Raw genomic sequence first — 17,076 nt, 5'->3', positions numbered from 1 at the left:
CTGAGTTTTCTCATCTATAAAACCAGGGGTTTAAAATATGTAAAATCTCTACAATCCCTTCCAAGTAGATGATCCTATGCTCATTTGACCTATTAAAGGCCTAATAATATTCAAGGTCTTTGATGTGCAATTCCTTTCCTCAGTTTAGAATTGAAGAAACCATAATTTTATGTTTTCTCAGGGCCCTTAGTAATTTGTACATCACAGCACTTAACAAAATATAGATTGTAAAATCTTCAAGAAGACAAGGTAGAGTTACATGCATCATAGGGTGATTCTAGGTTTCCTTTGAGGTAGGCAAACAGCTTCTTGTGTGGCAGCAGATACAAATCTGAAGGCCACTCCCAAGTAGGCTTAATACTTGGCTGGACAGCAGAATGTGGGAAGACTCATGCTGAGGGCTTAGTATTATTTCCATGATAAGCAGAGTATATGTGACAACAGGAACTCTTGCTGGTGTGAACTCAGGGATAGTTGGAGTTGGGTTCCAGTTCACTCTTTTCCTCTTTTCTGTTGACCCCAGGAACTGATTGGCCTTTTCACTTCCAGTTTTCAATGCCATCACTCTTTATTTTTTGACCTTGTACAGAAGGAAATGTAAGGTTCCATATCAAGAATATTGGATTTGAAATCAGAAGCCCTGGGCTCAAGTGTTAGCCCTACCACTGAGAATACTAGGTGTAGAGTTTAGAGTTTGTGTAGTTCCAATTCATCTGCTTGGTAGCTGGTGAAATTGGGTCCTAGAGAACTTAATGACCACACAAAGATAATTTATGAAGCACTCACTATGTGCCAGACACCATGGGTTAACAGAGTTGGGGCTCAAACCCAGGTCTGGTGACACCAAGGCTTTGTAATCTTTTCCATCGTACCGAACTAACTTTTATTACTACATCACATTTCCCGGATTATTTTTGTCACTTTGTGAAAGTTGCTTCATCTCTCTGGATCTACTGCAATATCCTCATCTATAAAATGAGTGTGTTGGACTGAAAGATTTTAAAGTTCCCTTAAAACTGTAACAGTCGATGATTCTCTATAGTACTTTATGATCAAGTAACTGAGGCTTTGGGCTGACTTGAATTGAAATCAATCTTGAAGATTCCTCAGAATTACTCCTTGGGTCATGTACTCACCCAGGGTTTTCCCTGAGAACGTCACCATTTAGAATATGCCTAGAAGGGGCCCTCAGTTCTCATGCAAACTCAGTATTTATAATATTATCTTTAGTGGTTTCCTCTGCCTTACCCTTACCCCCTTTATAAAAGAAATTGTTCCTAGGGAGTCTTGTAACTTTCCTCTATGGCAGTTTTCACCTTCCTTCAGGTCTTTCTTACCTACATAGTACACATGACGCACATCACCAGCAAAGGGAATAGGTCCATTTTTCTCCCCTAAATCTTGACTATTTGCCATACCCATGTACTTTGCCCTTTGAGTCTTTATGTGGTAATGGTTCTCTCTTTTTGTCACTAAATCCTTGTCAGTCTCTCTGTGTCTTTATTTAAAGTTACTTCCTTCTCTCATGGAAAAAGCTCTGGGGTTCCTTGGAAAGGACTTGTGGATACATAATTCTCCCTCCAGGGGCTTTACTTTGTCCATACCTTTGTGCAGTTCCTCTTTGCTTTTCTCTGACCAATTTCCTTTATAATTTTACTCATTGTTGGAGCAAAGAACTCCTGGGTGGGAGCAAATGAAAACTCAAGATGAGGAAAATACAGTTTGTTTGAGGAATTCACACCTAAAGAGACATATCTGAGTGGCTTCCCTGTTTCTTCCTAGGTCATGCTTGGACATATTTTCTATGATTTCTAGCACTTTATACATAAATATCATTTATTTGACCTTAATGCCAGCAATTTTAATGCCACAATGATTCTACTCTAGTTTTATAGATGAAGGAATATAAGTAACTTGCCCAAGATCACTTAGCTATTACTTGGTGTAAGGGCAAGCAAAATGGGACTTTTTGTTGTCTTTTTGTTTTGGAGTGCTTCTCAGCACTAAGACAATGGAATGCCTTTGATTGAGTCTTGCCTTTGTTTATAGAAAGGTCCACACCCCTTGCTAATTAGGTCAGGAGAGGTGTAAAACCCTCGAGAGTGCTCTGACCCTGAAGAAGTGTATATATACTTTGATGTTAGCATTTTGTTTGGGGCTCACTCATTGGAAGAGTGTTGGTGTAGCAGTTAAGGAACCTCCTTCTCACCCACCACGCTTTGAAACCCAGGTGTTGGTGTTTATCTCACTGGTAACTATGTATGTATGGCTTTGGTCAGACAGCTAGAAGCCTGTCTGTTGATTTGTGTTATTTGCTCTGTTTATATTTTCTCTGTTTGTAATTTCTGTTTGTATCTGCTCTGAAGTTCAGGGCGCTGACTTTTTCCCCTGAACTAAGTGAATGATATATTTATGTTTAATTAAAGTGAGACTGTAAACCCCTTAAAGTCACTTTCCTTAGAAAAACAGATCAAAGAACTTGTGCTAGCAGCCCTCCTGTGTGCTGGTGTTATTGGCCTTACACAGCCATAGTAGCAGCAAGTAACATTGTTGTTACACTCGGTCTTCTGCCTCCAACTGAATTGCTCTTTCTATGAAGAATGCTTCCTCTTAATATACTTTCAGATTTTCTAAAGGAAAAACTGTGGGACTACAGGGTAAAAATAATAATGGAAAATTTATTAATCATAAAATCCTATAGTAATAGTTTAATGAATCTTAGAGTTGGAAGGACCTTAGAAGTCATCCATGCAAATTTTACAGGAACAAGAATCTGCTCTCCGAACCTTGGTTTCTTTAGCCTTTAGCCTTAAAGTGGGGATAATAATACTTTTCCTATTTTTCTCAGAGAGTTATTGTGCGGTCCAAATGAAAAATTTCCACCTAAAACAATGAAGCATGATAAATGAGTTATAATTTTTGTCATATTTTATATACTTGACCTCTTGCCTGTTGTTTTCTGCAAAAAAGCCTCTGATCATCTTAAGTCACAACCAAGGAACTATTTTAAATCAGCTGAGTTTCAGATTCTAGAATTGTTCATTTGCTTTGGATTTTTTCTGGCCTATGTGCAGGATTGGGCATTGGCACAGGAGGTGAGGGAGGTTTATTTGGCCTGTTCCAGCAGTTGTTTCTTCTGATTCAGTTTCTACCTTCATCATTCTTGAATGAGCTCAGTGAGCTTGGAATATGTCAAATATGCATAACCAGTTTTTCCTCTTTGCATTACCTCTTCCTTAAACTGGCTTCCTTCAACTCTAGCTACCCCTCTCTTCTCCTACACCTCATATTAGAAGAACAATATGTGGGAAAGTTATATTGCTCATTAGAAGTACAATGGACAAAAACTTGGCAGCTGCTTCAGTCAGAGGGCTTATTGTCGTCAGAAGAGTACAGAACAGTCCTAAAGTCTCCTCACTTTCTTTCTCTCCTTTCCTTTATTCCATTCCTTCCTTTCCTCCCTCTCTCCTTTTTTCCTCCTCTTTTCACTCCATCCTTCCCTCTATTTTCCTCTTTTCTTTCCTTCCTTCCCTCCCTCTTTCCATTCCTTTCCTCAGTCTCTCTTTCCTTTCCTTTTTTCTCTCTACTTTCCTCTTTTCTTTCCTTCCTTACCTCTATCTTTCCTTTCCTCACTCTCTTCTTCCCTTCCTTCTCTCTCCCCATCCTTTCCTTTATTCAATTTCTTTCTTCCCTCCCTTCTTCTTTTCCTTTTTTCCTTTCTTCCTCCCTTCCTTCCATTTCTCCCTCCTTTTTTTCCTCTCCTTCCATCTCTTTCTTCTTTCCTTTTCTTTCTTCTCTTCCTTCCTCCCCTGGAGAACATCTAATCCAATTGTGGTGCAGGTAAATGAAATAATTTACCAAGTTACACATGTAGTAAGTAGCTTAGGATAAATTAAAATCAAGATACTAGCTGTGTGACCCTGGCCAAGTCATTTAACTTCTCTGTTCCTAGCCTTCAAAATGAAGGACTAAAACTTAATGGCCTCCAGTGTCCTCATGGTCCCCTTTGATCCCATGAACCTCTGACACAAATCTAATATTCTTTCCATTGGACTATAGACTCAATGAAGAAGTGGTAACTAGATATAGATGGGAATTTTAGTCAAGATACAAAGTAGAATGAGAGAAGCAGGGAAAGTTAGTGCTAGAAGGGATAGGAGAAGCCCAAGTACAACCACTCTTATTTGCTGATGTGGAATGGGAGTCTCAGAGAAGCTTTCACTTACCCAGGACTATGCAAATGAAACAGGTTTTCTGGGCTTAACAACCTATGCTTCCCAACTACCAGGACAGGGGTTTGTCTTCTATCGCCACGGCCTCCATATTCAATCCTGCACTTTCCAAAGTAGGCATCTATGTACCACAGTGGATAGAGCGCTGGGCCTGAAGTCAGGAAAACTCCTTTTCCTGAATTTAAATTCAGCCTCAGATACTTACTAGCTGTGTGCCTTGGGCAAGTCACTTAACTCTGCCTCAGTTTCCTCATCTGAAAAATGGTCTGGAGAAGGAAATCGAAAAGCCACTTCAGTATCTTTGCCAAGAAGACCCCAAGTGGGGTCGCAAAGAGTTGGACATGATAACTAAGCTTTCTTTTTTCTTAAATAGCATTTTTTCCAATTACATGTAAAGATAATTTTTTACATTCATTTTTTATAAAATTTTGAGTTCCAAAGTTTCTCCCTCCCCTCTCTCCTCCCTAAGATGATAAGCAATTTGATATAGGTTATGTATATACAATTGTCTAAAATATATTTCATGAACATGAACAACATGAACAACTTTCTAAAAATGGTAGTTCTCTAATCTTCAGACTTCAGGCAGTTCCCTAAACAGTAACAGCAAAGACTAGTTTTTCATTTCGGTTTTTTTTTCTGGCTAAGTTTGTATGCTCTTGATATATAACGAGCAGATCTTGTAAATACTTGGAATCCTCCATGAATACTACACCAAAAATAGAATAGGGGCCAACATTTAGGAAGGATTTCCTTTTGCACATTCAGCATTATTTAAAATGTCTAGAATTTAAAAAAAAACCCATGCCTTTCTACTCACATAACGGTTATCTCTCACTCCCCATATTGAGTCTTCCTTGTGACATAGAAAAATAATTAAGTAAAAATATATAATAGAGAAACTTGCTGGACTAGATGGTCTTCAGTGCTCATGGTCCTTCACCTTTCTGCTAATGTTGTTTCAGTTGTTTTTCTGTCAAGTGTCCCCATTTGTGGTTATCTTGGCAAAGATATTGGAGTGGTTTGGCATTTCCTTCTCCAGCTGATTTTACAGTTGAGGAAACTGAGGCAAACAGGGTTATGTGACTTGTCCAAGGTCACACAGCTAGCAAGTGTCTTAAGCTGGATTTAAACTCTGGAAGGTGAGGCTTCTTCACTTCAGGCCTGGTACTCTATCCGCTGTACTACATAGGGGCTATGCTTTGTTATCTCTCCTTTAGAACCTTCACTGCATTTTCCATTACTCAGAATTCAATTTTCAGTAATCATTTTCACTTATGTAGTTGTTGTCATTGTGTATATTGGTATTTGGCTATACTTATTAATTGTGTATTAGTTTATGCACCTCTTTCCAAGTGTCTCTTAATTTCTCATGATTCTTTTTTTTGCTGAAAGATAATATTTCATTATTTTCATATAATCCTATCTTTCCAGCCATTCCACAATTGATGGGCTCCCACTCTGTTTTGAGTTGTTTAGAAGTCTTGTCCATAAATCCTTTCCTCATACATGTATGTTTCTAGAGTAACTTTCATTTAACATGTTACCCCCACTTAATAATTGTGCACATGTGCACATTTTTTATTCTTTAGTTCAATGTCATATTTTCCTGTTGAAATTAAGCTTTTAAATCTGTCCTCTAGGCAAACCTCTTTTCCACACAGGTGTGGTGTCAGAAACTACAAGTGTCTCCTGATTGGCTTCTTTTCTGTTATCCACACTTTCTTTTTCTTCCCACCTTTTGGCTTCACTGCTCATTAGCCCTTCCAGTATATGGGAAACAGAGGAAAAATGAGAGAGTGAAACTCTAGTCAACTATATTGCTTATTAGGTGCTCTGCAATGAATTTAAAATTATTGACTAAAAGAGGTTTCTTTTTAGGTTATTCCATGTCACATTAGTCTTGCTCCGCATTAGCTCAGAAAACCAACACTTGGCTATGTCTTTTGGTGGAGTCATTTTTTTTCAACTGAGCAGAAATTTCTAAACATTCTAATGAAAATGTTAACCTTTGGCTGATGTTGTCATGTTTAAAGGACTTCTGGCAGGGCACTTGGAACCAAACATGAATAATATCTCTTTCTATTAGCCTTTTAGTTGGTGAATTCGTTAAATTTGACATTCATTTGTCATAATTGCAAAAGAAAATCAACACTTTCATTTAGTCATCTATGTGTGTGACTGATGGAAATGACCTCTGCTCATTATTTATGACACCATACAGTATTCAACTTTTAAACTAGAAAGGCATAGTGATAGTATTTTCCTTCAAAAAATGGAGGGAAAACTTATATGGATAGTATCCTGAAGAATTATAGATTTCTGAAGAGAATTCACAGCTGCCAGTTCCGAACATTAGCTGAGGTTTTATAGGTTTTTCCTTTGGTCTATAAAACATTTTCAATTTTGAAGTTCTGAAGGTAGTTCCCTAGACATTGGCCTCTTTACACAGTCACTTTATTTTTGTACTAGCTCCCAATTTGCAAGGATTCCCTTAACGAACACCAAACAAAAAAGGTCAATTTTGCACAAAATTTCATAGATTTCCTGCACCCTCCTTTGCTTCCCATTCCTCCTCTCTACCATCCAGCCCTGGGTTTATGTTTGCCGAACTGGAGAAGAATCAGGAATTTATTCAGTGGCTTATCTGATTGGGATTGGGGAAGCTAGATAATCTATACTTCTGACAGAACATGAAAGACGGAGCAACAGTAACTAGTCACTCCCTAGAAACTGTCCACTTACCGAGTATTATGGAAATGTGCAACATCTGGTTTTTGGGGGTTGTCTCATCCTGACACAGGGTCCCCATTTACCTGGAGCCACAGAGCGAATCATCCTTGGGATGGAGATTGAATTTCTTTTTATATTTTAGTTTCCACACCTTCAAGACAAAGTTTTGGACTTTTTCTCTCCAGGTTCTTCTATCTTATATAAGAAAAAAATCATTGATATATGGAGAAATGGCAGCCTAGTCTCTATTGATGAGCCAAAAAACTCCGTAGTTAGCCTTGTCTTTATTCAGCAAAGGAAAGAGCCTAATGTTAGTTAATGCTAATGTTAGACCTTAAAAGAATTTTAGAAATGATGTAATATGTGTTTTTTAAATTTAAAAATAAAAGCTAGATTGAAAGAAATCAAGTTATGTGCTTGGTAATTAGTGGTAGAACTAGGGCTGGAACTGCAAACTGATTCCTAGACCTGAGTTCTTTCTAGCACACCACATATTTTAATCAGTGATTTCCACAAATAATTAGAAGCGTGCTTATTATAGGCAGCTAGGGATGCAGTGGAAAGAACACTGGGCCCGGAGTCAGGAATATCTGAGTTTGAATCTGGCTTCACATGCTTCCTAGCTATGTGACACTGGACAAGTCTCTAGACCTCTGTTTGCCTCAATTTCTTCAACTGTAAAATGGGGATAATAATAGCACCTACCTTTCAGGATTGTTGTGAGTCTCAAATGAGATAATATTTGTAAAAACAGCAATGACAACCCCCAAAACAAACTAGTGCTCAGCAAGGTATCTGGCACATAGCTGTTTGGGCCCTGATGGACTCAGAGTGAATATAAATAGGAATTGTTTCTGTGTTGGCCAGAAAACCTGAGGATCTTCCCCTCTCAGTTTATTTTTTCCAAACTATTTTTTTAACCTGGCCTGAATCACTGAATGGGTGTTCCATCAGTCAAACTGAGACTTGGCTAAAGACCTTAGCTTTAAAAGGCCAAGGTCTTCCACTGCATCTGGGGCCATCTCTAGCCCTCCTGATGTGTATCTGGCTAACGGACCCAGATGACTCTAGAGGAGAAAGTGAGGCTGGTGACTTTGCACAGCCCTCCCTCACTTAAATCCAGTTCACTTGCATGTCAGGGCATCACTTCCTTGATGTCATGGTCCTTTTTGAGAAGGAAGGACAAATAACAACAATATTCTCATAAAAGCCTGAAATGATGAGCTAAAACTATCAATAAAAGCTGAAACTATAGGGACTAATGTAAAGTCCTTCACTTAGATCTAAAACATATTAACTACACTAGTATGCTGTGAAGAACTTGGCTTCAAAATAGTTAACATAAAAATGCTTAGGAGATTTTGTTGACTGCAAATTTAATGCGAATCCTAGGGTAATTGATAAGAAAACTAATGCTGCATTAAGAGAGGCATAGTGTCCCGAACAAGGGAGGGACTAGCCCCACTGTACTATGCCCTGGTCATACCACATGTGGAGTATTGCATTTACTTCTGGCCATCTCATTTAAATGAATAATCTGGAACTTGTCCAGAGAAGGGAAACCAGAATGGTGAAGGGGCTCCAATTATGCCATTTGAGGAATGCTTTGAGTTACTTTTGATGTTTAATTAGAAAAAGGGAAGACTTAAAGAAGATATGATAGCTGCTTCCAGATGTTTAAAGGACTGTCATGTGGAAGAGAGATTGAACTATTATGCAGCTTCTATGGCTGCAGTGCTGCGTTAAATGCTAAGAGAAGGACAAAGATAAATAAGATATGACCCTGATCCTTAAAGAACTCATAACACAACTAGGCCACACTAAAACTTATGCAGAAGTAATCATTTAATAAAGGATAGACTGATAGAAATCATAAGAAAGATACAAAGTGTTCAGGATAAGGAGAGATCACTTCTGTGCAGGAAGTCAGGGAGAATTTCATGTAGGAGACAACATTTGAGCTATGACTTGAAGTACAGGTAGAATTTGGTCAGATGGAGATATGAAGGATGTATAAAATGAGGGTCTTCTTTGGATCTTGCCTCATGTATAAAATCTCAGAAAAATGTTCTCTGAAACACAGCAACCTCCATAGACTCCAAAATACTAAGCCCATATATTTAAATAGTCACAGCAACTTCCTACTGGTATGAATTATTCCAGTAAATAAGCATTAAAAAAAGGTTTAGAATTGGTAGTTTGGGGGATAGTACTGAGGTGAGGAAATGGAAGGCAGTGGGTAGCAGAGAATGAATAAGAATATGGAGTTCAAAACTAGCAGTTTCACTGGAACATTAAAAAAAACCAGAGAAATCATATTTGAGGTTGCCAACTTGAAAGCATAAGTCATTTGTGATGGATTAAATAGAAAATGGATTAAATAGAAAATTTACCTACCCCAAGGAGCCAGGATTTTCTGAATTTCTTCTGAATAGCAAATCTAATCTAGAGCTATGGAGAAAATTTTGCTGGCAGCATTTGAGGGAACTGTTTTGGACAACTGGGATTGAAAAGAAATGCAGATTTGAGAATTATTAGTGACAGGTTGCTGGTGGGCTTTGGGCTGAGGACTCGAGAAAGGAAGGTGGCAAAATCCCCAAAGGAGTAGAAGAAAAGACAAAGTATTTATAATTGAGGAATTAATTTTTTAATCTAGAAAAGCAAGTTATTTATAAAATAATATTGTAGGGCTATAGGATATAAGAAAAGAACCAATATTATCCTAAGAGATGAAAATCAGTTCCCTAGCTCCTGCCACAGTTTTAAAAAGGTGACAGGGAGGAAAAAGTAGCATATTTCTGCTGGAGAAATCCAAAAGAGGCCTGAAATAATTATACTGGGCCTATCTTGGTCCATTATCAATTAGTAAAAAATTGAGGGAGATTTTTTTTAAAGGAAAACATCTAGCGTTACCATGGCAGAGGGAGCCCATGTCTAGGCCTAGGATTTGGAATTGTCCTTTAAGTAGATTGATTTTAAATTTATTTTTATATCTTAATTTCCATACCCCTCAAATGAAGTTAAAAATGCCAACTCCTTCTGATCAGATACCAAAGAGGGAAATTGGTTGGAATACAAGATTGTAAACTCTGAGAGCATCGTGAAGCCTTTCTAGTGGCACTCAAAGCTCAAGGAGTTGATGTTCCTGTTGTGACCATAAGAGATAGTATATATTTCAATTTGATAAACATGAATGAATGCAGATTGAAATATATATTCAGAAAGGTAATGGTAGTATATCTTCATTCTGTAGTTTTTGACACTTTTTGAGCAAAACAATCTCCTGTAATTAAAAAGGGTTCAAAATCTATACAAAATATAAATATTTGATAAATTGTGAAAAGGAGCATTGAGCACTGAAAACATTATTCTTGAATTAACATTCAAATGGAGTTTCTTGTTAACATCATATGTTCCACAAATAAATTGCCACTTAGAAAATGAGGAGACTCTCTTGTAATTTAAGACCACCTGTGTTAGAAACCTATGGAATAGAATTAGAAATCAGGAGCATATATAAATATCGCAGCCACAGCAATATGAAAATTGTGAATTTCTTGGATCAAATATAAAGTGTCATAAAGCAACTTTGATAACTTGAATTGATAAACTATGTACAAGAATGTTGTTTTTTCTTGTCCCTTGTGCTGGAAAGCAGAATAATGCTAATAAATGGATATGAAAGTCTTTGACAGATATGTGACTATGTATGTGTTTGTATTTATGTATATTTGCCTTCTCATCCTTTTTATTTAAAAATAATATTGTAGTATATAGGTTTGAATAAAAAAGTTTGTCTTATCCACAGTCTTTTCATATACACACTAATTTTGATAGTCCATGTTGGTATCAGCATAGAAGAGCTTTTTTAGTTAACCATTTGTCAGGCCTTTTTCTGATTACAAAGACTTTTGTAATTTTACATGACTTTTGAAAGGGTAAAAATTACCTGTTTTTTTTTTTGAAAAAAAAAATCCCAATTTCATAAATTAAATCCTTTAAAGAGTTCGATTAGTATTCATATTAGCATAAGACCACAGATTCAGAGCTGGAAGAGACTTTAGAAGTTATCTAATTTAATCCCTTCATTTTACAGATGAGCAAAGTTGAGGCTCAGAAAAGTTGAGTTGCTCAAGGTCACAGAGGTAGTAAGTACTAGGATTTGAACCCATCTATTCTGAATCCAAATCTACTACACCTTTTTCACTTATAAGGATACAACAGAATCTTATTTCCTTAAGTAGCAACTATAATTTAGAGACAGAGAAAGTAGCTTTACCTTTACTATTATCTGACTATGATGTACCTTACTGTGATATTCTGATTTCACAATGTCAACTTCGTATAATGTTTGAACAATGATGTTGCCAGCAGTTAAATATACAAGATAGCTGTGGCCAATTAGAATCATAAGACTAAAAGAAGTTTAGAGTTGTAAGCAACCTCAGAGATAATCCATGAAACTTTTCCTCTGATAGATGAGAAGTTAAATTAAGCCTTCTTGATGTCCAAGTTTATGTGATGGCAACAGGACTTTTAATTTACAGCACCCTGGTTCCACACCAGTTCAACTTCTCCAGATTCCAAATGCTACAGCTGTTTCCTGCTCTGCCTTGGCTCTCCCTAAGGCCCTGGTGTGGACTAGAATTAGAATGTGCATTAGTTTCTAATGATTCTGAATTAATTGTGAATCTCCGTGAAAAATCTGAAAGTCTATTTGAAGGCAGTTTGTTTCCTTTTTCCATGAGTAAAGACCTAGTTAATATATTCTGATGCAGGGAATCAGCTTTCTTAGCAGGTTCCTAATAAACAATTTCCCCTCAAGGTTAATCTAATAGGCAAACACCTTTTGCTGCAGCAGACGGCAAGAGCTAATGAAAGATTAGCTTACATTATGATTCATTATTTCAAAATGTCAGAATAAGGTGGATTTGTCCTGGGCTTTTTTTCTTCTTCTTCTCTTCATTCTTTAGTACAGAATGGAAATTTTTCTTTCCTAATGTCAGTGGATTCACTCAGCGCTTGTTTTTCAGGCCAAGTTCGGACAATCGGCGCCAGAATGGGAGAGAAAGATTGGCCAGTGCTGGTGACAAGGGAACCCTGGCCATGGAATCCACCAAGGAGACTCGCTACTGTGCTGTGTGCAATGATTATGCTTCAGGCTACCACTATGGTGTCTGGTCCTGTGAGGGCTGTAAGGCCTTCTTCAAAAGAAGCATTCAAGGTAATAGTGTGTTGAAAACAATTAATCAACATGTTTATTCCTCAGAGAAAAATGTATATGATTAAGAAGGAAGAAATATAACAGACTGAGGTCACTTAACATATGCATTCATAGTTGGTGGGACCAACTTGGATTTTTTTAAAGATAGATTAGGCTGAAAGTTGCATCTCTACTCTCCCAAGCCCTTGATGCATGTTTGTTCAATTGAACTAAAAGTGAATACTGGGGAAAGACAAGGCTCCTAAAATCACACACTTAGAGCTGGGAGCAACCTTACAGGTCACCTAATCCAATCCCCACATTTTACAAATGAGGAAATGAAGGCCCAGAGAAGTAACGTGAATTCCACAGGGATACCCAGGTGGTCCATGGCAGAACTGAAAATTGATCCGAGGTCCTCAGACTTCAAATTGAGTGCTCTTTTCATTAGACTGTTGCTTCTCAGAGAATATCAGAAAAAAAGGGCTAGCTGATATTAGGGTAGATATTGCTGAGTTCTTAAGCATCTGCCATGAATTTTGAAGTCTGAGGTGATCACATCTTATTTTAAGTATGGAGGAAGAGAGAGAGAAGAGAGAAAGGGGGAGAGTCATTTCCTTTTCCAGTGGATTAAGAGAAAGAGAGGGAGAAGGAGAAGAAAGATACCTTGCCAATGTGCAAAATTTGGGGACAGTAGAGTAAGACAGTTCATATCTTTTAAAAATTTTTATTGATGCCTTTTGTTTTTGTGTCATAGTCACATCCAGATCTAGCCTTCCACCCTTTCCTCGCAGCCCACTGAGCCGTCTCTTATAACCAAGAAAAATCTCTTAAGCACAGAATCCAATTAGCCCGATGAATGCATCTGATGGCATATGTAGCATTTCTCCTTTGCAGTCCCATCATAATCTTAAATTTTATCATTTAACTCAGTTTAGAAAACTAACAGTTCAGCGGGGGGTGACTTCAGTAGTGAGAGAGCTATCATTAGCATTAAATAACATTTGATGTGTTCCCCTATAAAATTTGTCTTCTCTTCCTGCCCATTCTTTTTCTCAAACACAGTTCTCTTAAGCCAGCTGGCTTTCATCTCTGGCCCATGGGGGTGAATACCCTGTTATTTAAATTGCTTTGGGAGGAGATACAGTTTATTTCTCAAAAGCAAATGATTGCACTAAAGAAGTGTTTGAGAGATCCTAAGAAGTTCTTGGCTAACTAGCTCCATTTGTTCAGAATGGTGACATTTTCAAAGTCCTTGTTGCCTATGTTATTGAGCACAACAGGTGTTGCCAGACAGTCAACATTCCCCTATGATACTATTTAACTGTACCCTATGTGCTTTTCTGTTTGTGATCTTAGGCTTAATAAAGCTCATTGAGAGCCAACACCTATTAAATTATTGGGAGATGCTTACGGAACTGGTCTTCACTGGTTGGACATTAATACCTTTCATTGCATGAAATAACTTGGAAACTGGGAGATAGTACTCATGGTCCATTTTCCCTTGCATCATCAATGGCGTGGTTTTGTACAACTGTTACTATTTTTCATAGAGTTATCAGAGAGGTCAATCTGCTCCCATTTAAAAGCATTTTCTATAGTACTTTATGCTTTCAACAACCTCCATAACATGCTATTATTGTGTGACTTATAATTGGCTTTTTTTGCAATGGTATTTCTATAAAATTGATGTCATTCTAAAAAATTTGATCTCTATTTTTAAAATGTTTTCAGGCAGAGGGACTGGTCCCCATTAGTTAATGATGACAGATCTTATTTCAGAAAAATAATATTAACATTTTTGGGGTTTAGTGTGTACCCGTCCATGTATACACACATATCTATCTATCTATCCTTTTTTGGTATTGCCCCTGCCTTTTTGTGATTTCATTTTATGTTTAGTCTGATCAAATCTTAATTATCAGTGTTTCAATAAAGCAGATAGCATAGTACAGTGGAATGAACTGTGGTCTGGAAGTTGGGAGATCTGGGTTCTAGGCCTAGCTCTTTCTCTTCCCATTAAGTGGATCTAAAATCTCAGATAAGTTGCTTAATCTCCTGGACCTTTTTTTTCTTTAGGATATGGATCTAGATGAATTCTAAAAACCTTCTTAGTTGCAAAGTTATAAGATTCTAAGTATTTAGAATGCCTACTTATATGCTATGCTAGGTTTTTTGAAGGGTCTAAAAGAAGACTGTGTCTATGCTACAGAGAACTTTGTCTAAGTGGGGCGACAAAAAATACCCTTATGGTATGATTACCACAATAACAGAATGCAAAATTAAGTACCAATTGTGTATTAAAACTAACAAGTATACCAGAGAAGCTAAAAAGGAAAAGGTGGCTAATTAAATATTTAAACAAAAATCAGAATACTTTGCAAAAGTTAGACATTTTTTTGAGAAACAATAAAAAATATTCATTTATTGTTGTCCCTTTCTTAGTTTAGTAGTTAGTGTTTAGATTTCACACAATATGCATTTCTATTGAATCTGATGCTTCCTTTAATAAGCATTAAAAGCCTACAGAAGACAGAAAAAGAAAACACACATTCCATTGTGAAACAGTGGAAGAAAAATGAGCCTCCCTTGTCTCTATGTTTTATATCTCTAGATTCATTTATTGGTATGACTTACAGCTCAATTCTGGATGCTCCCTAGTGTGAAACAACATCTTGTCAAGGGCTCCCTTACTTTATGCTTAAATCAGTTTATGCTAAAAATTAGACCCTCTTGTTCTTGAAAACAGGATATCTTGAGCAGAATTCTGCTGGATAACTGCATATAAATGTAGTGTTTATAGAGCCATTGCAGTCTCAAATAACTTTTTATAAAGCTAATGAATTTATTTTCAGATTACAGAATTTAACCTTGTGAACCACTGACCCAGTTGTCAAAAAATACAGTATTTTACAAAGCCGAATAGAAAAGAAGTTTTTTCCCATCCTTTCTTTTTAAAAATAACCATTTCTATTCACTTTCTTCTCTTCTTCCCCCTTTCATCTTTATCTTTTATTAACACCTTTCAACGTTCCATTGAACTCTCTGTCCACAAGCAGGTACTTCATCCAAACCCTGCACCACCAATTTTGTTCCTGAGAGATACTTTTTTTTAAAAAAAATCAAGACCAAAATGTATCACAAAAATGTAAAAGTGTGCCACAAAATATGTCTTAGAACAGTGTTCTTCATTATGAAGACTCAACAATGAGTTCTCAAGTTTGTTACTGATTCATAGTTGTAACAATTTTTGTGGTTTTATCACCTAAAGCAGTTTTCATTTTACTCTAATAAATATTTTTAAAGTATCCGCTATGTGCAAGGCACTGTGAAACTACTGGGCATACAAAGGTGAAATAGAATACATCCCTTACCCTCAAGGAGCTTAAGATCTAATAAGGCAATGAGTTATATAAAGATAGCTATAGTAGAAGATAGGCAAATGAACAGAAGGTAAACAGATTAGAGCAGGGATGGGGAACCTATGGTCTTGAGGCCACACGTTGCCCCCTAGGTCCTCAAGCACCCTATGATTCAAACCAAACTTCACACAACAAATTCCCTTAATAAAAGGATATGTTCTGTAAAACTTGGACTCAGTCAAAAGGCCATGTCCAAGGACCTAGAAGGCCACATGTGGCCTCAAGGTTGCAGGTTCCCCACTCCTGACCCAAGGAGGTAATGTAATTTGCCTAAGGTCATACAGCTAGTAAGTGTATTTGAACCCAGGTCTTGTGACTCCAAATCCAATGCTTTGACTGTTGTCCCACACTTTCTCTCCACTTCAGGTTTGCCTCCTTTTAGGCATTATTGGGATTTGGATATTAAAATAGCTCCTAAATACTTGTGCACTCTTTTTCTGGAGCTCATCTAAGGGATCAGGTCTGTGAGTAGCTATTGCACTTCCAGTCTGGGTCAGATAGAGACACTCTCAAAAAAAGTAGCAAGTTGTCTAAAATACTTTATGTTGGCAACAGCTATTTGCCTAAGGAAAGTCATGTTAGTGCTAGAAGAGTTCTTAGATATTATGGCAATCAACTTCCTCATTTTATGAATGAGGAAACTGAGGCATAGAGACTTGCTCAGTCAGGAAATAGCAGAGTTGAGATTTGAATCAAAGCCTTCTTACTTTTCTATCTATGAATCTTTCTTCTATTCCATGCTGAGGAGATAAGCCTTATTTAATATATGTTTCTTTATATACTTATCTGCCCAAGACTATCATTCATATTTCAGTGAATTACACTCATTAGTATACTTCTTGCTTTGAGTGTTCCCTCCCCAAATGATTAATTCACTAGAAACAAAAGTTATGGAGCTAAATCTGTGCTGACCCAATCTAGTACTTTTGGTGTTAGGAAGAAGGTAGTGATTTGACTGGCTGGTGCTAAAATAAATACGCAAAATTCACTAGTATATATTTGTATGGAGATGTATACACATAGAATCTCTGGATTTTCCATATGAAGAGAGAAATCTGTTAACAAGATATCCATTGAAATAAGTGGAGAATTTATTAACATCTGAAAATACGTTATTGGTCATACTAATTCTTAAAACTACTTCTGATACATTCCCACACTTTTGACATTGTCAGAGTCCTTTGGAGATAACCAGTGATTCTGAACACTGTGGATTTCCTTTAAGGCATTTGGATGATCAAACTTATTCCTAGGGAAATATGATATTAGGGAAAATAAACACTGTGATTTCCCCTAATAGTTTTAAATGGAAGAGGGAAGACTTAAAGGAGAAAAGTAGTCACAACTGGAAACAAGCAGCCCTAGGAATTTGTGTGTGTGAAGACTTTGCCCATGATGAAAGACTTTAATGGACAAACCGTACGTATTATATTTGACCCAATCAAATGCCACTCTTCTGTTTAAGGAAGGAGAATGACCTGAGGCA

General features: G+C 37.1%; 1 protein-coding gene across 2 annotated transcripts in view; it reads left to right on the top strand.

Moving 5' to 3' along the window:
• Positions 1-17,076, top strand: part of ESR1 (estrogen receptor 1) — a 454,084-nt gene that overhangs the window by 166,555 nt on the left and 270,453 nt on the right. Inside the window, exon 4 of one of the 2 annotated variants that reach the window (XM_036767141.1) lies at positions 11,999-12,195. In XM_036767141.1, the coding sequence (XP_036623036.1) occupies positions 11,999-12,195 (197 nt within the window). The remainder of the gene's footprint in view (positions 1-11,998; positions 12,196-17,076) is intronic. The other variant, XM_036767140.1, reaches the window with a different exon arrangement.

The sequence above is a fragment of the Trichosurus vulpecula genome, chromosome 7 (assembly GCF_011100635.1).
Source record: "Trichosurus vulpecula isolate mTriVul1 chromosome 7, mTriVul1.pri, whole genome shotgun sequence".
NCBI lineage: Eukaryota > Metazoa > Chordata > Mammalia > Diprotodontia > Phalangeridae > Trichosurus > Trichosurus vulpecula.
Note: the sequence above shows the minus strand (reverse complement) of the source record. Positions and strands in the feature narration are given on the sequence as shown.